Source organism: Ictalurus punctatus, chromosome 29 (assembly GCF_001660625.3).
Source record: "Ictalurus punctatus breed USDA103 chromosome 29, Coco_2.0, whole genome shotgun sequence".
Lineage (NCBI taxonomy): Eukaryota > Metazoa > Chordata > Actinopteri > Siluriformes > Ictaluridae > Ictalurus > Ictalurus punctatus.
The window spans coordinates 9,666,051-9,691,860 of NC_030444.2; the positions used below are offsets into that span (position 1 = coordinate 9,666,051).

The following is a 25,810-nucleotide window of genomic DNA, read 5'->3' on the forward strand; positions in this document are numbered from 1 at the left end:
GGAAAAATGGGCAAGCGTAAGGATCTGGGCAACTTTGACCAGGGCTAAATTGGACACTTGGCCTGCAAATTCCCCAGATCTCAATCCGATCGAGCATCTATGAGATGTGCTGGACAAACAAGTCCGATCCATGGAGACCCCACCTTGCACCCTGCCATGATTCGGTCGTCTGAGACAAATGTTGAGAATCCTAAAAGATTCCTATAATCCTAGGCCAAAATCTGTAGTCTTTGATTGGTGGTTTGACGCATTCCTGACAGCCGATTAATGGCCGTAGTGATAAAATTATTCCTCCAATTAAATTCTAGCAGTGTCAGAAGATTTGAGGCAGAGTCCCGTAGTGTGGCTTCTCCTACTCCGTACAAGTCTTCTTGCGTGCGTCCGTTTTTCGTGTCTTGACTGGATACAGTCTGACATTAATGTGACGATCATGTTCGTACAGTCTGACAAGTAACAGTCGCAAAGGACTATTAAAAATCGCACAGTGTGCACCCGGCTTTACAGCACTTAAAGGATCTGCTGCTAACACCTTGGTGCCAGATACCACAACACACCTTCAGAGGTCTTGTGGAGTCCAAGCCTCAAGGGGGCAGCACAAGGGGGTCCTACACAATATTAGGCTGGTGGTTTTAATGTTATGGCTCATCAGTATATGTATTAAACCATCAATTTGTGTCTCTACGAAATGTCACATCTTTCAAGTTTCAAGCCACTTGGTACTAAATGTTCCATCTAACCAGGACTGTCTCTCCCAAAGAAACAAATATAAATACTTTAATTATATTGTTGAGAATGTATTTTTTAGTTCTAGTCATATAATTAAATTTTATTTAGGGACCGGTGTCCCATTCAGGCTGTATTCCGGCCTTGATGTTCCTGGGATACATTCTGGATCCATGAACCTCATAAGCCTGACCAGAATAAAGTGGTCCTGAAGATGAATGAATGAATAAATGAATGAATTTTATAGAATTTGAATAATTATTAAATTAAGTTGCCTAAATTACAACAAAAAGCTTTAAATCTAAAAGCAACAATTATTACAGCCATATAAATATAGTTGAGTTCAAAACGTAAGTGCAGCTTCCACTTTCTGGGTCAAAATGTAAAAAATAAATAAATAAAATAAAGGTCCAATAGTATTTGAAAAAGAAATCCAAGTAATCAATATCATTAGACAGACACAAGGCAAAATCAGCAGAAAATAGTTTCGCCATGACTCTGTTGGTTTTTTGAAAAACAAAACAAACAAAAATCATGGCATCGTGTGTCTTTAGTCTGCATTTTCTATCCCCTGACTTTTCCCCCTTTAAGACAAGTGCTTCTATTTAAAGGTAGTCTTGGCATTACTGAAAAACCATGAAAAAAAATCTACACACTGGCAACTTGCATAATCCAGCTCTGAATACATGTAACTTTCCCTGCATAAATACTGCATAAATTCCCTGCATAAATATTTCTCTGCAAAACTGCATTTCTTTGATTTGTCTATTTTGTCCTAAGATTATCCAAACCTTTGTGGTCTACAGTACTACAGCTGTCTAGAATGATCAACCTAGCTAATTTTAATTATGTTTACCTTCCTCTATTGTTAAGCAGTCCATCCAGGATTTCTCGATTTTGCGATTGCAGAAATTAACGCAAAATCAAGCAAACTCTGCAATATTTGGAGGAGCTTGCAATTCTTGTAAATGACCACATATGTTCCACAGATTTGGGCCAAGACGTGTCATGTTACGACATCACAACATGCGGTCAGTTAAAGCCCTCTTCGATTCATGTGCGTCGAACATGAGTACACCTAAAAAGTCTCATTTACCAACAAACATCACTACGAAAGAGAGCACACAAAAAATCATGCAAGTAGTTTTCCACAAAAAAGCTAAAAGAAATTAAGCATTTTTTGCTGCGACAATCACAAAAAAAAAAAAAAAAAAAAAAAAAAAAACTCAGCGGAATCCTGTATGGACTGGTTAAGTTTAACTTTTGATCTTTTATCTAGCTAGTTACCCGTGTTTAGCTATATTTGCCTTCCTATTTGGTTTATCTTCTGTTTAACTTTTGAACTATTAGCTACGTAGCTACTATATGATTTTTACTCGTTTTAAAGGTATTGCTATCTGAGTGAAGCAACAGAAATGTAAATAATAGCAGAATGCACCTAGGATAACATAATCGTTAAAGACAAAATAGGGATGACTTTTTACATACTGTATGAATGCAGGATACATACTTCTATCACATTATTATTCGAGTTATTACCATAGGAACAACACCAGTGATAGTGGTAGGATTAATGAACACAATAACACATAGACTCACCGTGGCGAGCTTGGCTCGGAAGGTCATGACGTCTCTCCAGGCGTAACAGAGCACATGGGGCAGGTAGAGAAGGAAGTAGATAAGTCCACCACAGGCGGCAGCCAGATTTGCTCGTGAGAAAAAGACACTGATGAAGAAGCACTGCATGACTGTGGCTATGCAGAACACCAGCAGAAACACGAAGATCACTGACGGGTCGCTATATCTCAGAACCTTCCCATACTATAGATAGAGAGACAGATATTCAAAAAATACAAGAACAACATACTGTATGTATATTCACAAATATGTTTTTATACAGAAGTTGAATGCATGAAGGACATGAGGCCAGGGTCGAGACCTGAGAACCTCCCAAGACGAACAAATTAGAATAATCCATGTTGGAGAAGGTGTGTTGCTGCTCATGAAAAGTGTGTGCTTCTTGAGCCCACGTCAGCCGACACACAAATGATAAGGCTTTCTTAGAATGTCACAATTAGAAAAGAGACGCAACAACATGCCACCGTGGACTCACAAGCGAAACAAAAGCAACTGATTTGCTAATGCGTGGGGGGCTGAGAAATGACACGCCGATGAGAATGTGAAAAGGGGGGCGAGCAAGGGGGTTTTGATTAAAAAGACTCATTTGAGATGATTAGACAAGACCTTGGCATTGTGGCTGTGTGTGTGAACAGCTTGCGAGAGTACATCTGAAGCTGAGAATTATCAGCGGGTCATGGAGCCACGGCTCTCGTATGCTCGCGCCTGCTGCTTCAGATGATTAACCTCCACATTACAGAGCCACACAACCACCTTCCAACACTGGAGCTGTGCTGCTGCGGGCCTTCCGGCAAACTGACCCCGAAACACCTGGCCCCTCCGAAGGTCAGCGTGCTTCAAAAGAGCTGCGGCTGAACCATCTGACCCTGGAACAGGTGTTAGATTTAGCCTGTTGGGAAAACTTAACCCTCAGAATTTTGTTTGCAATGCTAATACGCTACATTGCTGTGGCTAATAACAATCAAAAAAGAACTCTGCCTTACTTTCCAATTGAATTCTTCTTGTTAGACTTTTTTTTTGTCCCGAACACAGTGAGTTGTTTTGCATCGCAGATCTCCAGTGTTGTCATAATGGCTGCCTTTAAATCACAGAATTACCACTAAATCACCTTGAGGATGGCTGTGAGAAGGAGTGCGCTGATACAGAGAGGGATGAAGCTGCTGATGCTCCAGCTCAGCCAGTACATGTTGCTCTTCAGACCCATCATTCGAACCGTCTCCTTTAGACGAGCCTCTTTTTCCTGCACCACCCCCTTCACTATGAGTGCTACCGAGTAGATCCATGCTAATGTCATGTACATGGGCAGGGAGCGTGATAATGAGCGCAGGAACCTATACACACAGAAATCCATAGATACATGGTAATCAACCATGCTAATATGTATGTACAGTGGGCACAGGGAACTACATGCACACTAATCCATACACAGAGTTCCAACTTGTGCTAACACTTGCTCACTAAGAGTTTCAGCCAATGCTAATGCTGTTTTTTTATGTGCCTGCTTCCAACAATAATAGCCAGGCTATTATTAATCTGAAAGGTCTATGGACGTTCTTTTAGTCTAGGATAAGGATAAATCTACCTATCTTTCCAGCTTGCGATAATAGTAGTTCCTGTAAGATTTCTAATTCCAGTCAAGGGTTGTTAACTCAGTGTGACCATACATATACAGGTACAATCAAAATGATTCCACCCCCATTGCAAATCAGGTTTATTGTCAAAATTTTCAGACTTTCAGCTGTTTGAAATGAACAAATCAAGCAAAAGCAACTGAAATAGTTCGACACAATGAATGCTTCAAGGAGTTTCCCCAAATTCAACTGAAAATGCAGCTTATAATGATTTCTCCAGTCTCAAAATTATTAAACCCCTTTGTGGTAAGCATCTTTAATACTAGGTAGAGCACCATTTTGCTGTTATGACCTGCTGCAAGAGAGATGCATAGCCAGACACCAGCTTCTGGCAGTGTTCCTGGGGAATCTTAGCTCGTTCCTCATGAGAAATGGCCAGTTCAGTAATATTCTTGGATTTGCGTGCTGCAACCACCTTCTTCAAATCCCACCAGAGATTTTCAGTCAGGTGATTATTATGGCCCTGTAGAATCTTTCAGGACTTATTTTACAACCAAGCCTTGGTGGAATTTAAGGTATGCTGAAAGTCTGTAAATTTTGACAATAAACCTGATTTGCAATGGGAGTTAAATAATTTTTAATCACAAGTGTATATATTAATATTAATGGAATAATTCAACATTAATAGACTAGGCATTTACTGTATACACATATGCCCAAAATAATAGAAGTACACAGTTGAGCTGAATACAAAGTTTAAGCACTGTAGCATCAGATTCCCCATCAGATTATTTCCTATTAACAAATGTCTTACAGCAGATTATGTTTTTTGTTATGTTAATAAGCACAAAAACACCAATATTTGTAAGAAAAATACACAGAACGGTATGAAGTAGAAAATCTGGGGCTAGTATCTTTCAGCCCAGACTGTAGATTTAATCATGTCAGGTGATTACACAGAGTGAAACAGCCCCAAGATTTGATCTCCATTTGGACGTAATATAGAGTAATTGAGAAGGCGCATGCATTTTATCATCCTTTCCCCCCAAAATGCCTTTGGAGAAATTAAAGAGTAAATAGACTCAGCACAGGTTGTCGAATCGAAGTATAAATTACATAAAAGGACCGATAACAGAAGCATAAGTTGAGTTACAATTTTTCTATTTATGTTGTTTGGTATTCAGAATATTATAAAGAAGATGAGATCTTGTAATAAAATACACTGCTCTGCCCTAATAGTTTCAGTGACAAGCTTTTTATTATTTTTTTTTTTTTTTTAGCCCTTCCATCTAATATCACCAGTGGTGAAAGAGATGGGTTTTCATTCGAGATTCAAATGACAAAAGGTGAATTGAACTGAACAATCTCAGAACCTTGTTGCTAAAAGCTGTACCACCCATGGAGGTCATTCTGAAAGTAAGGACCTTGAGGAGTGTCCTCTCAGTGGGGTGCATGAGAGGATTTATTTGTGAAGAAGCTCAGCCAGGTAGTGTGTGACAAAGCTTTGTAGGCAAGGCAGAGAATCTCTTCTGTTGTTCACTTCAAACAGCTTAATGTTGATTGAATACGGTAATACAATATAAAAACATGGGTATTTGTTAAACAGACATGTACACTCAGCAGCCACCTTGAACCTTGAGAAGGACACCTTCTCATTCATGCAATTCTCCAGCCAATCACATGGCAGCAGTGCAATGCATCAAGTAATGCAGAAACAGTACAGGTCAAGGGCTTCAGCTGAAGATTGGAAAAATACAGCCTCGGTTTCCTTTTCCCGGATGACATAAGCTGTTGTAGCCCATCCACCTTGAGGTTGTTCATTTTGAGATGTTTTTCTGCACAGCACGGTTGTAAAAAGAGATTATTTGAGTCAGCCATTCTCCTATCTGATCAACAAGGCATTTCCTCCTACAGTACTACTGCTCACTGGATGTTTTTTGTTTGTTGCACCATTTTGTCTAAACTCTAGAGCAGTGGTCACCAACCCTCTTCCTTCAGATCTACCTTCCTGAAGGTTTCACCTCCAACTAGCTTTAACTGATCAAGAACTTCTTAAGGCGATGATTAGATGGTCAGCTGGACACGATTTTGGTAAAGTCTTCAGGAAGGTTGATCTCCAGGAGCAGGCTTGGTGACTGATGTTACAGTTTTCCCCATTCTGATGTGTGATGAAAACATGAACTAAAACCCTTGACCTGTATCTGCATGATGTTCTGCATTGCGCTGGTGCCACATGTTTGGCTGATTGCATGAATGAGCAGGTGTTCGGGTGTTCCTAATAAAGAAGTAGATGAGTGTAAAGTCAAAGTACACATTCACCATTGAATACATGCAAGGAGTGAATGTACTGCAGTATAACACCATCACTTCTCCCAAGATAACATTAACACACTTCAAATCAGCATGAAATTCTCATTTAGAGCTAGTTCATAATAACCACACACACACACACACACACACACACACACACACACACACACACACACACACACACACCGCTTAAGAGGCAGCACACTAACTCAATTTAGTCTGATTAACGTTAATAAACGGCTGATTGGCTGGCTAGGCCATCATACTGATGGGCGCATTATCATTCCTCCCACTGCTGCAATATGAATGATATTTACTACAGCTTTCTCCAATTAAATTGCGCAGAATTGATTTAGCCGTCTAAACGAGTGAACCGTCTCTTTATTCTATTCCAGTAGCATTACAGAGGCCTTCAATTTGACTCCTAATAATTCATTAAACCGTTCTTTTAATGAAAGAGAGGAATGAGGATGCCCTCTGCGGAGGAGAATGAAATAGTGCCACTATGTCAGACTGTAAAGAGAGCTGTTCTCATATACAGTCTGGATGACTCGAGGCATTTGGGGAAACAACAGAATAATGTGACCCTAGCTGTTAGAGAGCTCTATCTTCTGTAGACGTTAAATGAGACACAAAAAATCCCCAAAATGAGTGCTATTTTTATGGCAGATGCTGTATATGCTCAATAAAAAGGGCCCCTTATGGGTAATGGGTTGTCTGGGAAGGTGGAGCTTATCACAAATCACTGTTCACCTTGTTAATACCATGCACCCTCAATTAACATAATTACACAATTCAGGAATCAAAGTTCAAGGTCTGATTTTTTTTCTAAATTCTTGCAATTCCTCATTTAAATTTCCGTAATTATTTCCTCCGACAGCAAGAGCGACAAACCCACAAAGCATAGCCACTTCATGAATGGAGGACCACTCAACCTGAACACTTAATACTTTCCCCAGTGATATTAAAAAGTGTTTTTTTTTTTCCTCAGCGCTCTCAAACAATGCAAATGTGCTGGGTTTCATTTAGCCTCCATTGCGCAAGGAATTGATTAGATTTTTTATTGTTATTCAGCAAGGCGTGAGCCATCAGGCTGAAGTACTAGAGCATACTGTAGCTCCATTTTTAGAACTAGCATACATGCTCTGTGGGTAATGCTGATTAACCGACTGATTAACTGATTCTTTGATTGATAAATGATTCGGTTTGACTTTTGATTGATTGACTCTCATCAATGGCGACACTGACCTTCAGCATTATGCTAATCAGCGCGCATGGCATCGTTAGCAGAACTATGTTTTCTGTGAACCAGGAGAACCAGAGCGCACCATTTCTCACGCCCACCACTCGGAGAATCTCCTTCAGCCGCAGCTCCTTCTCCAGGACCAGCCCTTTGATGGTCTGGCACACTGAGTACATGTAGGACAGCACCAGGAACATCGGCAGGATGGTGGCGATGGACGACACAAAGCTGTGAGAGGCATCAGACCAGTCAGAGGTCATGTAACACATCCATGCTATGGATCCTTATTGGCGTTTGCAAGGCTACATGTTTTGTTTCATTCCTGCTGAATTATTTGTACCCTTTGAGTCACATGTACAGATTAACGCCACTGCATCTCTTCCTGTACGTTATATTTAATTAGTTTGGAGATGCAAAACCCTTCAAATATCCACATAAAAACCTGCCCCTTAAATTCAGACCACAGAGTACAAACAGAGTTGATCACTGCAAACCATTTTGTCACCCAAAACTCTATCTTTATGCCATAGGTGTGTCATTGGAGCAAGTGTTTTTTTTGTTTGTTTCTTTCTTTCTTTTTAATTTTAAGGTGGAAAGGAGTGGGCAGGCCACAATCATTAACATTTGAGCATATTGGGTGCAGTATAACACCTTTAGGGAGTTCATTAATTCATTCTTAGTAAATGTTTTATCGTGGTTAGCATTGCTCTGATTTAAAGGACTAGTCTGTCTATATTTTAGGAAATTAGAAAATATTGTAAGGAGCTACAAATTAAAATAACCACTGCAGGAATCTACAGACAGAAATGTATAATATCCTGGAATGTAGAAGACTTTCTGCAGGTATTAATTTTCACAAGAAGCTCTGAACCACCAGCCACAAAACCTGTTTATGCTAAACATGCCAATGATGTTCATAGCCAGAAGGTTCCATTTAAGCAACACATTTCTGCAGTTGTCTTTGCAGTAATGCTGCAATTTGTGGCTCGCTTGGTGGAAGGTCTTATTTCCTGCAACTGACAGCTTGTTTTGGAGTGTAGTCTGTCAGTTCTGAAAGCTGACAACAACAAGTAGCGACTAAACTATAACCATTGGATTTTTCTTTTTTCCCCCATGCATATATCCATGCATCCATTTTCCATATTGCTTATCCTACACAGGGTCACGTAGGATACACCCTGAATGGGGTGCCAAACCATCGCAGGGCACAATCACACACACATTCACACACACATTCACACACTATGGACAATTTGGAAATGACAATCAGCCTGCAACACATGTGTTTGGATGGGAGGAGGAAACCAGAGTACCCAGAGGAAATCTCCAAATCCCCAAAGGAGAACATGCAAACTCCCTCATGCATCCTTATCCTGGCAAAATTAGAACATTTCCAGTCTATTTTTTAAAACTATTATTTCCCTTATTGTTCTTAATGGTATTTAACTGCATTTGGACTGAAAGTACCTGAATTGAACCAGTCAACAAACTTCTGATTCTATAGTGTTAACAGCTATTTAGTTTGGTGGTGATGGTAAATGGTCTGCATTTTTATAGCGCCTTTTAACCTTAGTGGTTCTACAAAGCACATTACACTGTTTCTCATTCACCCATTCACACACCAAGGGGCTAGCCTGCCATCCAGAGCTGAACTTGGGGTTCATTGTCTTGCCCAAGGACACTTTGGCATGTGGAGGGGCTGAGGATCAAACCACCAACCCTGAGATTAGTAGTCAACCCGCTCTACCACCTGAGTCACAGCCTCGCCAACAAGAAATTTCAAGACATTGAAAGACATCTAGAGTGCACGGTGGCTTAGTGGTTAGCATGTTTGCCTCACACCTCCAGGGTTGGGGGTCCGATTCCCACCATGGTCCTGTGTATGTGGAGATTGCATGTTCTCCCCGTGCTGCGGGGGTTTCCTACGGGTACTCTGGTTTCCTCCCCCAGTCAAAAGACATGCATGGTAGGCTGACTGGCATGTCCAAAGTGTCCGTAGTATGTGATTGTGCCCTATGATGGATTGGCACCCTGTCCAGGGTGTACCCCGCCCCGATACTCCCTGGGATAGGCTCCAGTTTTCCCCGTGACCCTGAAAAGGATAAGCGGTATAGAAGATGCGCCTTGTGCCCGATACTCGCTGGGATTGGCTCCAGGTTCCCCCGTGACCGTTAAGAAGGAGTAAGTGGTAGAAGATGGATGGATGGATGAAAGACATCTTGAGATGCTTATCTGCCCAACACAGCTGTAATGAGTGGGTATTTACGTTACTGTAGATTTCAGTTCAAACGCGTTTGTCCATTTTTCACTGAACTCCCTCATCGTTTCTGCACACAGAACTGATGCTCAACTTGATGTTTTTTTGCTTTTCTGCATAAACACTAGAGACTGTTGTGTGTGAAAATCTCAGGAGAACAGCAGTTTCAGAAAAACTCAAACCAGCCCATCTGGTACTAACAACCATGCCATGGTAAACATCACTGAGATCACATTTATTCCCCATTTGGATGTTCTATATGAACGTTATCTACAGCACTTGAGCTGTATTTGCATGGTTTTATGCACTGCACTTCTGCATGATTGGCTGATAAGTGCATGAATGAGCAGGTGTACATGAGTTCCATTAATGATACCCCAAATTGTGTCTAATATAGTTTTCAGGGAAGATTCTGTTATGTATAATGTTTGGTTTATACAATAAGTTTTTTCCCACCATTCTTTTGAAATGTGGTAATAAGTTTGTAGTCCTCTGGATAACCTTTTGTGTTTAATGTAGTTCTGCAAAATCCTGAAAGTGTTACTGAAATTATAAGACTTGATACTTGCGTTGCTTTAAATTTAAACACAGCAATAGAGACTGTGGAAAGAGCTGATAATAGAGCCGGACTATAGATAAGGTACAATGTGTGGTATTGATTCCGACATCATTGCTTAATGCTGAGATCTCTCTCTCTCTCTCTCTCTCAAACACACACAGATGATTGTAAAGAGTCTGAAATAATCTCTCCTATGTTTTTAATTAGAGCAGGAGTTTCTTTATGGATCAGAAGACAGCAATCCTTTCATATAGCCTTCATTCCCTGTCCATCTCTCTCTCTCTCTCTCTCTCTCTCTCTCTCTCTCTCTCTCTCTCTCTCGCACACACACACACACAGCCCATATCTCCAGCAGTCCATATTTCTCTGTCAGCGTGATGTATGGTTTGATGCAGTTAGGATACAATAACACTAGATTAATAAACCTTCATAAGGCCACTGAAATGTCAGGTTGAAATCTGTGCTATATCCTGTGTAACAAAGTGCTGTCTTGGCACAATTAGCCGTCTGTGCGGATATATAACACACTCACCGTTTGACAGCCGATATTGTCTGTAAATAAAGTAGAATGAAACCCCAGCACACACACACACACACACACTAACACACACACACTTTTGTATCTTTGTCTCTTTCTTTGTCTATTTCTCCTCATCTTATACTCGTTCTCAGTCTGCGAGCTCACTTTGAAGTGCGATTTGTTATGTGAGACTGAAGCATCACCATTACAGCACACCACGGTTCTTTAAAAAGACACTCAATTACTGATGGAGAGAGAAAGGAGAGGCAGCAGAAAGACAGGATACACAGAGGTGTAGGGCTAGTCCTTGGGGAACATAAAAGACAGTTAAATATTATAGCTCACACACGCGTTAATTGTAGATTAGCACGAGTCCTGTGGGACGGAGAGAGAAAACTATTTAAGAGATGAGAGGAACTTATTACCAAGTACTTATCCACCCTTAATACAGCTCTACACACACACACACACACACACACACACACACACACACACACACACACACACACACACACACACACACACACACACACACACAGATAAGGCATGTACATGTTTTTAAGACTATTAGGCCAGATTTTTGGTCCTCTTTCATTTGTTGGTATCATTTTTGCATTTATTTTACGTTGAGTAAAAAACAATAATAAACAGTTGAAATCATAGAGACTAAATATTAGGAACATCTCAAATGACTCATATGTGAAATAGATCTCACCAGCCTTGATTTGCCCTACTCTGAGATCAGGTAAGGTTTCACTTTGTTGAAATAATTGCAGCATGCCCAGAATAACCCTAGTTTGGCAGAATACGTGGTGTAGTAACACTGTTACTCTGTTTCAGTCTGGACACGGCTTCTGCTGCCATGGTGATACTGATATTTACCTCTGTATCGATGAAGAGAGAACTGAAGACCCAAGGTAATTGAGGTTATCCAATCCCTTTAGGATTTCATGATTTTGAGATCACAGAAAATGAACGCAAAATCAAGCAAACTGTGCAATATTCGGAAGAGCGGATTTTCCAAAAGTTCGGGCCAAGACGTGTCATGTGACATCATCACAACACACATTCAGCCAACACTTTCTTCGAGTCACATGCGTTGAACATGAGAACAGCTAAAAGGTCTCATTTATCAACAAACATCATTGCTAAAGACTGTGCGAAACGATTTTGTGAATTTTTTTAAATTTTACCAATTCAAGTAGTTTTCTGCAATTTTTTTTTAAAATAAACAAGCACAAAAACTCTGCAAATTGCATTGCTAATTTTGAAAAACAGCTGGAACAAAATCAAGCATTTTCGGCCACAAAAATCACAAAAAAAAAAAAATTCTGTGAAATCCTTTACAGACTGGTTATCGACTACTTCCAGGTTTTGTGTGCTCCCCATTCAGATTATGCAAATCACAGTGTTGCTGCTTTTTATTAGTTAGAGGTGAAGTTGAACCGTATACTGTAGCTGTTTCAATGTAAGTGATAACAGGATCTAACTTGTTTGCAGATGTTTCACAACATTAAACGACGCTTAAACCCTTTCTTGTACACTGTAACACCGAATAAGTTCATTTAACTAAAAAAATTGAGGAAACTAATTACCTAAAAATTTTTAAGTTGATAAATCAATTTCTTAAAGCCATATACACTTAAATATATCACACATTTTAGCTCAAACTTGTTATATTTAAGTGTATTTGGCTTAGAGAAATTTATTTATCAACTTAAAAATTTTGAGGTTATCAGTTTCCTTAAATTTTTTTGAGTTAAATGAACTTATCCGGTTTTACAGTGTAGTACATTGGCATTCGAAATCGACTTATTGGACATTTTCAATTTCAGTGTAAGCAAATGAAATATTATATCACCGCAAGTCTGTTATAAGATGAGTCAGGACACGGTTGGGTTTCTGTGTGTAGAGTATCATGACTGTGTTTAGCTGCTGGTGAGCAGGGTGATGGGAAATGAGAGGGGTGTGAGCCCCCTGCTGGACAAACAACTCACACCTCTCCACAATAAAAAATGTTTTATTCTATTCGTTAGCAAATTGATGCTGTGTAAGAAGAATAAAACACTTCAGGATGTGCTGTTCTCGGATCTTCAGCTTAGAGCTGCCTCAACCATCCTGCCATTGATTATTTTCCCTGTAAAAGCATGCCCTTTTTTTCCCTTACTTATACACGCATTTTCTCTAAACATACAGAATTTGAAGTTTTTGCGTTATATTGTGAAAATTTTGGTGTGAAATGTTATTGTTTTACACCAGTTCTATGTTTTTGCTAAAAAGTAGTCAAGCATGTGCCTGCAAGGTGTCACACGCTTCTGCACCCTAAAACTTTCCAAAAATAATCTTTAGGAATCCTACTTATTATTCACTAGCCAAGCGAGCAGATGCTGGTTTGGTCCAGAGAGACCTGACTTTCATCTGAATAAACCACACCTTAAGAAACAAAAGAACATTACACAGACTTATTGCAGGAGGATGAGGATAAAGTGCATTCAGTTCGAACTCATCATCCTTCGGATATGGCATGTCACATAGCGAATGCTTTCTGACGGGCAGGAAAAGCAATGAGACACCCAAGTGTCTTAAATTACATTTGAATTTCAGATGAGGCATTTTCTCGGCAACACTACATGTTTACACATGGAATGACAGAGAACACAATTCCAATTTTACTCTCTCTCTCTCTCTCTCTCTCTCTCTCTCTCTCTCTCTCTCTCTCTCGCTCTCTCTTGTTTCTTCTTTGTATATAATTTATGAGGGAAATGGCTGTTTGGGAGCATTAATAATTGATGCTGGCCGGCTGTGTCCACTGGGAAAAGAAGGGAAAATGGCTAAGGGAGCCGGAGGATTGCTAGGTTTTATGCTCTCTATTCATCTCTTTTGATATCTCTGGTTCCCGTTCTGTCACACACACAGGATAAACGTGGCCTTGTTGTTTTGCAGTGGCAACTAAATGAAGTCAGAGAACTCAGAGGAAGAAGGGATTTGTTCTTCATTACCTGTCCATCATTACTGTCTTGGTCTCCTGCACTGTCTCTGGGGAGACTGGAAGTGCTTAAAAGAAAAGGCAGAACAACTAAAATGGCCGTCAATGGCAATGTTACTAAAGATCATTCAAAGATACGAATTGTGTAGAAGGATTGGCAAGGAGAAATGCATTTCGGCCTGTAAAATAATGCATGAACATGAAAACATTCGCCTCTGTGTAATGGACTCAGGGCCCAGTGGAACGCCCTCTCAGCAGGCTCGATTGATCTCCGTATGAGATCATTTAACACTGTCATGTCAATGTTCGAATTTAAAGATCACTAGGATATAACGTGAGATGAGCACTGTGCTAGAAGTGGGATACTTTTGCAGCCAATGTGGTGCAATGCAATGGCGTTTTCTGTTTCTGTATCTGTTTAGTGCTCCAAATATCCATATCTGAATTTGGATTTAAAACTTGAGGTGGGCGTGGTCTAAACTGGATGATTTTTGTTGTTGTTTATTAGTATGAACTAGAAATTGTGTGGGGCTGTTATTGTTTTTGCCTTCCTGCAATAGCTTCTAAGTTTCTAATGAGTTTACCTGGTTATATAGTAACAAAACTGTAGCCTAATTAAAACATGATCTTGACCAGGCAGTGACTAAGGAATAAATGAATTAAATGCTGTCTTGTTTGCTGTCTTTGTTTGTCCCATGAGCTTCAAATCTGATCACATGCTGTCGCTAGTACGAAGTAAAAACTTCCCACTAGTGCAATTTTTATTTGTGACCTGTGGGATCCATCCTGAAAAACACCTCCAGTCTCAAAAAGATGCCCTGTGAACCTTTCTGGCAAGCTTAGTAGAAAAAAAAAACAAAACAAAAAAACTCGGTTACATTCCTTGTAGGGGAGCAACAGTGGCCATTAATAATAGCTCGTATGTCAGAACAAAATTTGTTTACATTTATGTTTACTAATTTGCCGGATGCTTTTATCCAAAGCAACTTAGAATTAAGACGGAACACAACTGAGCCGTTAAGCCGTGCTGGGATTTGTACTCGCAACCAAATGATCGATCAGTAGCCCAAAGCTACTTAACCGCTGATTCAGCTCTGTAACCACCAAAATATTTGAAGTCTTTCTGTAATAAATCTGTGGTCAGTGCTTACTCTATATGCAGAACCAGTCTGAATTTTAATTAGCAGGAGATAAATGGCAATGCTTTGGATAATAAAGCTGTGCGGACAAAACAATATATAAAAGCCAACAGGTGCAGGATCGGGTTTTTTTTTTTTTTTTTTTTTTTTGTAAACATGGACAGAAATTCAAGCCTGAGGGAGAAATAAGTTGAGGGAGAAATAGCTTGTATCAGCCAGCATTTTTCTTGCACCATCAGAATTAATTCAGTTACGTTTATTAATTCCAAGGGACTTATTATTGGCATTTTTAAAAATGTTTAACATTCAATTTATTGCATTAAAGATGACACACACACAAATATTAAAGAGCCCAGCTTCAGAGAAGGTTCCTCTGACTGCACGTTTCTGCACTGGTTTTTAGACTTTTTGTCTCATAATGTAAATACGGGATGTTGATTGCCGGAATCACAGCAGTCTCAGGTTTTTATTTGCTATATCGTTAATGTATAGAGAAATGGATGAGAAAAAAGGAGGGAACATGACTTATTTTATTCCTGTGAATTTCAGCGAACAATTTTAAACAGAAGAACTGGTTACCCTTTACAATAATCCAATGCCATTCAGTGATGTGTATGTTCACTGCTGCATATGGCAAATTATATATACAATTTGAAACGATGCACTTTTACTTCATATTCTTTTATTCATATAGAGTTTGTGTATGCGTTTGTGTATGTGTTAATTAATACATTAACTAACAAACATGTACTCAAGGTGGTATTTAATTGGCTATTTGCTAAACATTTCTCACTTATTGCTAGCTGAAAACAAGGATTACAAAGCCACTATTCCCCTCCCAAGTTGGTGTAAACCATTAATACACATCAGTGCATCTGGAGCCATTCATTCATTCATTCATTCATTCATACATTTTCTTCAGAGCTATATAAGATAATTTAGAGTTTATTTACCTACTGGCATGTTTTTGGGAGGTGGGAGGAAACCAGAGAACACAGAGGACACCCATGAGAAAACATAAGGAGAACATGAAAAACTCCACAGAGACAGGAACCCAAGCTCAGATTTCATGAATATATCAATTTAAATCTTTTTTTTTTTTTTTTGGTGAGGTAGAATCAAGTCCAAGAATATGTGTCATGCTCAAAGATCCAGCAGTGAGTTTCTATGACTCACAATAATCTGGTCATAGCTTATCGGTTCACAGCTGCTTTGTTTGAGGTATTAAGTGACTCATGACAGCTTCACTCAGACCACATGGAGGTTGCAAATCAGACACCACTCATTCCAATATGGAAATGAGTGACGCAGATGCATTCAATGCATAATTGAAGAGGCGTCATTGAGGACAAGTCGCATCTCAACCTTCTTTTGATCCACCAGAACCAAATGATCACTTTAAGATGAAACACACTTGAGCTTTACCAAATTCAGTAGAGCCATTTTTAAGAAACTGTTGCTTCAAAAGGCCAGGGGTGAAAAGGCATGGTGTGAGATCTATAAAACATGATTTCTGAGTCCCTCTGTGCTATGGTTTAATCAATAAAGACATTATCACTGGTGCCAGATGCAATGTGATCCTGCACTAATGTCTTCATTGAGATTGCCGTCTCCAAGCAAACTAGATGGACCAAACTATGAGGGATTATAATAATTACTGTTGGTAACAAATGATAAATTCACACAGAAAAAAAGAGGCATATTTCAAAGTTTTTCAAAGAAACAGCTATATGGTAGTAAAATTATCTTACAAATCAACAACTAGCTTTTAAATTAATTATCTAAAAATGATCAATGAACTTAGTACAGTACATATATTAATAAGGCTGTCAAATATTTTTTTTTTCTGGTTTTGTTTTTGTTTGTTTGTTAAATGCTATTAAAAAGGCACATACAGTGCAAGCTGTACCTAACTGTTCCAGTGGTTCATTTTTGTATTCTGAGGAATAATTTAGAATGTATCTTTAATGTTGTATGAGCACATAGCGCTGGAACATTGTTGCTGTTTGTTTGGATTTTTAGGGGTCCAACCACCTAATGCTAGCACACTATAAGGACGATTTTATTTATTTGATAACACGGTAAGGAAAAATAAAACCTTTTTCTCTTCTCAAATCTGCTATTAGTTTCACTCTTCTTTCGTAAAAATCATGTATAATTCATAAAATGGTGGTTTATAAGAGTGTTATACTAAAATAATTTATGTAAAATAACAGTTTTTTTGTGTGAAATAATGCATTTTTGTTGTTTTTACTACAATACATTTTCCAGAAAGGAAAATTACTGTAATATTTCACGGTTTATCTACGTCACTTGATCACAATGTAAATATTTTACATTGCTGATCAGTTTTGAGTATTTTTACAGGATATTTTTAACAGTATATAGGGGAAAAAAACTGATGAAAATAGCTTTACTGATCTCATCTCATTATCAATAAGCAGTGAGAGGGTTATTTTTTCTTTTCAATGTTTTCCCCACATTTTATAAATATGCATTAAACAGTACACTTTAATATAAACTATTGACATTTATATATGACTAGTTTCCTAGGGAATATAATGGCCAACAGAATGAAAGAGAGAGAGAGAGAGAGAGAGAGAGAGAGAGAGAGAAAGAGAGAGAGAGAGAGAGAGAGAGAGAGAGAGAGATTCAGTTCCAGTGGGAAATTTGTCCCTGTTTAGAATGTGTGAGCAAAATGCCTGAGTACAATAGGCTTTATTGAAGTAATAAGTCACACACCCACTCACATACCCTTAATGCCCCCCAACACGCACACACAACCAACCAAAATGTGTACTCACGCATCATCTACATAGCATGGATAAGGCATCTGCTGCACATAGACGCCCAGAGGCTGTCTGACGCCTGTGTGTGTCTGGATGATAGCACGGTCCAGCATGTCCTGCAGATACACAAAGCCTCCTCTCACATAGCGCAGGTCATTAAATGGGTTATCACGGGCTGACGGAGACCAGGACCTTTGATTAAGAGAACCAAACACACACATACACAAACACACACATCAACAGGATGACATTGACTCTAATATCACAAACTAAAGGCTACACTTTTATAAATAATGTTCCTTAAATGAACGGTTCTAATATCGTGGCTTTGATATGAGCTATCTGGGTTATGTTAAGAAAGGAATGTCACTCTACTGTACGTTTATATGACATTAAAATCTTTATTCTGCTTTCTTCTTCTCCTCGCAACCTTAGTTGAAGGGGAAAACCTTTTTGTCAGGTTCTACATAGGACCTTCATGCATTCCCCCAAAAGTACAAGCTAGAGAATCTTAAGTGGAATTAAATCAAGTATATAAGTATAACAAGTATCTTTTCTCATAAATCCTGAAGTTTCCATCATACAGGCCCCTCTAAATCTATTGGCACGGCCAGGCCAATTCATGTGTTCGTGCGATACACCAAAGACATTTGGGTTTGAGAGCGACAGATGGATGCGAGACAAGTTTAAGATTTCAGCTTTTTTTTTTTTTTTTTTTTTTACGATTTCCAGGTATTTACATCTAGATGTGTTAAACAACATAAAGCATAGAACCTTTTATATCAAACCACCTAATTTGTAGGTGAGAAAAAGTATAGGAACAGATAAGTCCATCCATCCATCCATCCATAGTCTGTACCGCTTATCCTACAGGGTCGCAGGGAAACTGGAGCCTATCCCATTGAGCATCGGGCACAAGGCGGGATACAACCTGGACGGGGTGACAATCCATTGCAGGGCACAATCACACACCCATTCATACACTATAGACACTTTGGACATATCAATCAGCCTACCATGCATGTCTTTGGACTGGGAGAGGAAACCCCCGCAGCATGGGAAGGAAATCTGGGCAGCAAGAAACATCACATGTTCTAATATTTTCGATCACTTGAAAAAATAGGTGGGTTCAAACAAAAGGTGTCATGTTCTAAGTTGTTTAACACATCTAGATGTAAATATGAGGAATTGATCGTTAAAATTCTGATCTGTCATCTCATATTCATCTTTTGATCTCAAACTCAAATGTCTTTCATGTACAGTGAAAAGATTAGAATTGACCTTGCCATTCCAATACATTCAGAGGGGACTGTATTTCATCATATAATCATGCAACTGTATGCTCTGACGAGTGGAAAAGGATCAGACTGTCCTTGCATATGTCAAAACAAAGAAGGTGTTCTGAGCAGCACATTTTTCGAGGTTGATGGCAAAAGGACTTCAGCTGTGATTATACTGTATACTAAGAATTTCAACAATTTAAATGGAATCGTTCCAATTCCAAATTATACAATGAACTATTTTTTCTTGGAATTCTGTCAAAGAATTACACATGTAGGGGTATGAAAATCAAATAAAAATTTGACATGGTAATTACTTATGTTCTGAATGATGTCACTGTAAAACCAGATAGTTCATTTAACTCAAAAAATTTGAGGAAACTCTTTACCTCAAATTTTTTTAAGTTGATAAATCAATTTCTTTAAGCCAAATACACTTACATATAACAAAATTTTAACTCAAACTTGTTATATTTATGTGTATTTGGCTTAAAGAAATTGATTTATCAACTTAAACATTTTGAGGTGATTAGTTTCCTCAAATTTTTTTTAGTTAAATGAACTCATCCGGTTTTACAGTGTGTGTTAGCAAACATACAGCAAAGTTAAAGATTTAACTCTCACTGTTACAAAGTGTTCACTGCAAAAATGGCATCTTAGCAACTGAAAATACCTTAAATATGGTCAAATGTATCTAGTATGTCCTATTGTAAGATTACAGTAAACCAAATATAAGTTTTTCAACCTATTTCTAGTCATTTTCACTCATTTCAAGCTTGAAATAGTATTGGTCTATTTATTTATACTAGACAGAAGCAAAATGATCTGTAAATAGGATAAAAGAATAAGAAAATGTAAAGCTTGAAATTAGTAATAATGTCTAGAAATATGTTTAATAATGTGTTATATTCTTATTAAAGGAAATGCTAGAGTTTGACTATATTCAACTTTTTTTTTTTTAATTTGCACTGTTGACACTGGAGACTCCTTCCATAAATTCCAAATAAAAATCTCCTGACAGAAAATGTCATTGTATCAACAATTGCTCAAACTTTGTAACATTGGAAATGCTCTGACTAATCAGAGCTGAGAAATCAAAAGCAGTGTGGTCTAATTTTGTTTAATGTATTATTAAATAGAAAGCAAATCTGAATTTTTTCATCTATGGTGTAGATATGGTGGCTTATATAGAGTCATGAATACTCATATGTATATTAACATAGCATTAACATTAATATATGTCCTGTATATTAATTTTGCATTGATTATAAAAATACCGTTATTGTGCTATAAAACACTGAATGGTCTCACGCCATAGTACCTCAGTGAACTTTTGTTTTTTTTATGATCTGCCACGCCTACTTCGATCAAAAGGTGCAGGCTGTTTGTTGGTACCTCGAATAGTGAAGGCTACAGCAGGGGGCAGGGATTTCACTTACAAGGCACCACAGTTATGGAACAGCCTTCCAATTAGGGTTTGGCACACACATAGTCTCAATGTCTAAGACTATGTTGAAAACATATTTGTTCAGTGGAGCCTTTTGTGAATAGTTTTTTTTTCTTAGGTTAAGGAGCAGCTCAAGAGGGTTCACAGGCATAGGGTGTTGTAATGGGATGTTTGGATGGTGTTACCCCCCCCACCCCGCCAACTCTCATGCATTTATTCAGGTTCATTGGTGGAGTGGCTGGCCGCTTTATGTCCCAGGAAGCCCTCATGTCTGTGTTACCTTCTAGCTCTCCCTTTTAGTTATGCTATCATAATTAGTTTTGCCAGAGTCCTTGCATGCACTCTGCACACAAAGTACATTGTCCATAGCCATTACATGCTAATTAACATACCTGACAATCTCTCTCTCTCTCTCTCTCTCTCTCTCTCTCTCACAACACATGCTATTCCTGAAATACAGTGATCCTGAACTCTTCTGTTCTCTGAACCTGCCTGATCAAATCCTGATGCCGTACTTCTGATTGGAGTTCTCATTAATTGGAAATCACTCATTGTTGCTGAGGATGATCCTCGAACAGGTATGCTATGATGGCCTAGAAGTACAATTGCTATGATAGCTTTAGGGCTGCAATTGCCATGAACAGTTCTGCACTCAAGTCTCCATCAGTGAACAGTTAATAACTTCAAAAAGATTTGTTGGTACAAGTTTTCCTGGTTACACAATTGCACTTTTTGGCTATGTAGTACACAGTTATAGAAGATAATTATTTATAATTGAACTATGCATTGTCACCCTTATGAGGACGGGTTGCCTTTTTGAATCTAGTTCCTCTCAAGGTTTCTTCCTCATATCGTCTCAGGGAGTTTTGCCACCGAAGCCTCTGGCTTGCTCATTTGGGATAAATTCATGCATTTAAAATGTATATCCTAATTGATATATTTATGTAAAGCTGCTTTGCAACAATGTCCATTGTTAAAAACGTTGTACAAATAAAAATGGAATTGAATTGAATTGAAATTGCACACAGGTATTACTAATCTATATGAATGTGAAGGCATTTTTTATGAAAGCATAGATTTCCCCTATCTCGAGATATTTTTATTTTCCACTAAACACTGAAGTTTCCTGAAAGTAGCAGGACAAATAATCTGTCTTTGTCACATGAGACCAACAGTCACTGCACACACCTGTCTTTAATCTTATCCGTCCTCTCGGTTTCCTCAACATCCATGCGGATCTTATATCTGATGAGTGATGGGCTGCCAGCAACCAGGTCTGTAAAAACCACTCCAGCCCAAAACTTCTCCTGATCTAGCAGCTTGAGGGCTTGCTCCACCAACACTCTCTCACTGGCCACGGCCTCAAACTTGTCCAGATTGAAGCACTGCAACACAGACACACACACACACACACACACACACACACACACACACACACACACACACACAAAGTGATCACACATGGACCCTACAGAAGCAAAACAGCATAATGGAGTGGTGAAATCACATGTTCAGGTTTGGAAAGAGAGAATAGCAGATGAAGTAGATAAATGGTTATATAGATAGACTGAGCAAAAGAATGATTTGTAGGTGATCCAGTCTCTCATCTATTTGCAGCTTCTATTCACTTTCTCTTTCTTTAAGCTCTAATGAGCCATCATGGGTGATAGGCCAAGGCCAGAGTACTGCAGAATGTCTAACCAATATCAGACAGAACATGGCAAAACTGACATATACACACTGAAGCAGCAAGCTATCAGCTTCAATAAGGCCCCATAGCAGCATGTAGGAAGTACTGCACCACTCACATTAGCTACTTCTCCCGCACTCAGTGGAGTCCTGGTTAGCAGAAGGCAAGAAAATGCAATAGATTTTTGCTTATATAGAGAGTCAATTTGAGATTCAGTATCAGAATTGCTTTTTTCACCAAATATATCAACTACAGAATTCTTGATACCTTTTCCAAAAAAAAAAAAAAAAATATGTATGAAATAAACATTGTGCTTAACTATTAAAAATGTCACTTTAGAAAATATTATACTTTTGTACTAAAATACATAAAATATTTTTATTTATTTTTGCAATTTACAATGCATTCTTCAAAAAACAAACAAATAAATAATAATAATATATTTAATAATAAATAAATAAATAAATAAATAAATAAATAGATAGACAAATAAATAAATAAAAGTTATATCTACAAGTGTCTCCAACCTTTAGACATGACACGAAGAGGCTCAGTGCTGTTATTCAGTAAACATTAATTGTCAGGATGCCAAAAAAATTTAAAAGCAGTGTTTTTCATGGGAAAATGATTTAGATTAGATTTAGTTTTAATCTTAGTTTCTTGGTTCTAAAAAACATACATATACCATATTCAATTCATGTTTTAGTCATATATTTATTGCCATATTTACTTAAAAAAAAACAGGCAATTTTAACATCAGTTAACCAAACTGGAATAAAAATGTAAAACTGTCAAATTAAAAGTCTTTACTACTTAAATTTCTGAATATACTCTTTCTATTCAATCATTTCTCAAGTTTTGATATTTTTTAACGAAATGCCATTAAAAAAAATACACATAACATTACAATCATACCAAAGCCTTTCTCCTTCTCCTTTTTAATGTGTGTTAGCTAAATGAAAGTTCTGCAGTTGTTGAAACTTTCCTATAACTGTGATTGTATCTTAAACCTGCACTTGCTCCATAAAGAAGTGGGAACGTTTAATAAAATTACTCCAGTGGGCAACATTATTACATGTACAGAAGTGCTACAAGCAGCAATATGTATAGCAGGAATATAGCAGTAGTATTTTTCTCTAAACACAAAGCACAAAGAGAAAACTGCCAGTGCTTTACTTGTCCCTGCTATGAGTGGCACTGTTGCAATCAACTGTGTAAAAGGGCAGGGTCAAAGTATACCTGTATACTTAGTTATTGGGGCGTTCATTATGTCATTATTTGATGGGTGTTGTTGGAAAAGGGTGTAGTTATGAGCATGGATTTACCATCATGTTATTTATAAACAATGTTGTTGACAAACCTTTTTCATCATAGTTTTCATCAAAAAATGAACATGGAAATGCTTAAGAAAACTACAGAATTCCCATATCTTTAAGTTGCATATACAGTATAAACAAGACAATAACCTTGATGCAACCTATACACATATGGCATACACTCCTACATAACAAAACTCTAATGAAATATGACAGGGAATTGAGTTATATAACATACCAACTAAGTAGGCCTAGGCACATCCATAAATATAAAATCCTGCATTGTCAGTCCTTATGCAAGTCATTTTCGCTGTGAGGTGGGGCAGGAAATTACCCCACTACTCTTATCCATTATACTGCGTACCAGCTACAGCTGTCCTTTGCCAACAAATTTGGCTTCTCTATTCTAAATAAGCTGCAATGTGTGAATTCATAACCTTGTAGCACTGCCTTAAAGCACCATTTAATTAGTTCATTTTCAAAGTTTCTGTTTGGGTGGTCCTACTCAACTTATTTTTAATTCATTTATAAATTCATATATGCTATACTCAACTATTATTCCTAAATATGGATATCCCCCCACTGTTATTGTTTAATTTAGTCTTCATCTCAGACACAGATTATCTTATTTTAACAATAGTGTGATAGTTATCTGGAAGGTTCCTTTACTGTACTGCAATGTGCAATTAGGATCAATTAGACAATGTGCAATTGTAATCATGGTTCCAGTTGGACAGACAGAGCTGCTTTCAATGCAAAGTACTGTAACTATGAGTGGCAGAGCCTAGCAACATGAGAACATACAGGGCAAGAAAAAAAGACTGAGAAAGAGAGAGAGAGAGAGATTTAGAGAATGGCCTCGAGTCAGAAAGCAACATGGGAAACCACAAAGCATTGGCAAAAAATGTGTAATGTCATGGTAACAAAGCAAAGGAGTGATACTAGTGATACTATACTTTAATGAGCTCAAACTTCCTGTTATGTATGAGGAAATAGTCTTTCCTTCTTATCCTACTTCCTGTACAGGCAGTTTCCTCTCTTAATTTATGTTCATTTTACTAATGTGTTTTCAATGGCAGTTGACTTTTGACTGTTTTAATAGATGGTATGCCATTTTTGGTACGGCACAGCAATCCATAAAAACTTCACCAATACTCAGCCGTGACAAAGTTCCTCCGCTCAATACGGCCATTAATTTAATCAGAAATATGAATTACCAGTACCATCAGTGGCGAAAATGCCATCCATCACAAGATGGAGAAAAATGCAGGAGAAAATGGAAAGAAATGAAAATGAGAGGCAAACATGACGGGGAGTGGAAAAGACATGGGTTGGGGGAATACAAAAATAAAAATGAGTATATTTACTTTGCTTCAGAATGCAAAGTGATTATATGTCCAAACAGCATGCAGGGTAGCATTTAGGGTTTGTGCATTTGTCTACACATTTATGAGAGTGTGACATTTATGTGAGGCTTCAGTTCAATTATGTGCTTTTCATTTCCACGTTATTTCATTTCCATTTAATGCAGCACCCAGGAGGTCTTTCGTGGTCCTATTTCAAGATAGAGTTGCAATCAAAATTACTCAACCCCCATTGCAAATCAGGTTTATTGTCAAAATTTACAGACTTTCAGCTGTTTGCTATGAACAAATCAAACCAAAAGCAATTGAAATAGTCCAACACAACAAATTCTGGTGGTTTCAAGTGGTTTCCCCAGATTTAACTCAAAATAATAGTGACTTTATTCAACCCCTTCAAGGCAAGCATCTTTTATGCTTAGTAGAGCACCCTTTTGCTGTTATGACCTGCTGCAAATGAGATGCATGGCTTCTGGCAGTGTTCCTGAGGAATCTTAGCTCGTTCCTCATGAGCAATAGCCTCCAGTTCAGTAATATTCTTGGGTTTGCGTGCTGCACCCAGCTTCTTCAAATCCCACCACAGATTTTCAATGTGGTTCAAGTCAGGTGACTGTGATGGCCCTGTAGAATTTTCCAGGACTTTTTCTGCAACCAAGCCTTGGTGGAATTTGAGGTATGCTTGGGATCATTGTGCTGTTGGAAGGTTCAATGACGCCCAAGCTTCAGCTTCCTCACAGACGACATGAGGTTTTCTCCTAGGATTTCCTGATACTTCAATGAATCCATCTTGCCTTCCACACGCTGCAGGTTCCAGTGCCAGAGGGTGCAAAGCAGCCCCAGAGCATCACCGAGCCTCCACCATGCTTGACTGTGGACAGGGTGTTCGTTCTTCATTCTTCTTCCTCCACACATACTGCTGATCCATCGTGCCAAAAATGTCAAGTTTTATCCCAAAACTTCTGTGGCTTATTTATATGATTT

General features: G+C 38.3%; 1 protein-coding gene across 4 annotated transcripts in view; it reads right to left on the minus strand.

Annotated features, from left to right (window-relative positions):
• The window catches only part of LOC108260577 (phospholipid-transporting ATPase ABCA1), a 200,801-nt gene that overhangs the window by 96,236 nt on the left and 78,755 nt on the right, over nt 1-25,810 (minus strand). For 3 of the 4 annotated variants that reach the window (XM_053677630.1, XM_053677628.1, XM_053677631.1), the window contains exons 13-16: nt 21,651-21,847; nt 17,751-17,927; nt 7,491-7,713; nt 2,323-2,544 (exon numbers count right to left, since the gene is read on the minus strand). In XM_053677630.1, coding sequence (XP_053533605.1) covers nt 2,323-2,544; nt 7,491-7,713; nt 17,751-17,927; nt 21,651-21,847 — 819 coding nt within the window. Of the gene's footprint in view, nt 1-2,322; nt 2,545-3,469; nt 3,693-7,490; nt 7,714-17,750; nt 17,928-21,650; nt 21,848-25,810 lie in introns of all 4 variants that reach the window. The other variant, XM_053677629.1, reaches the window with a different exon arrangement.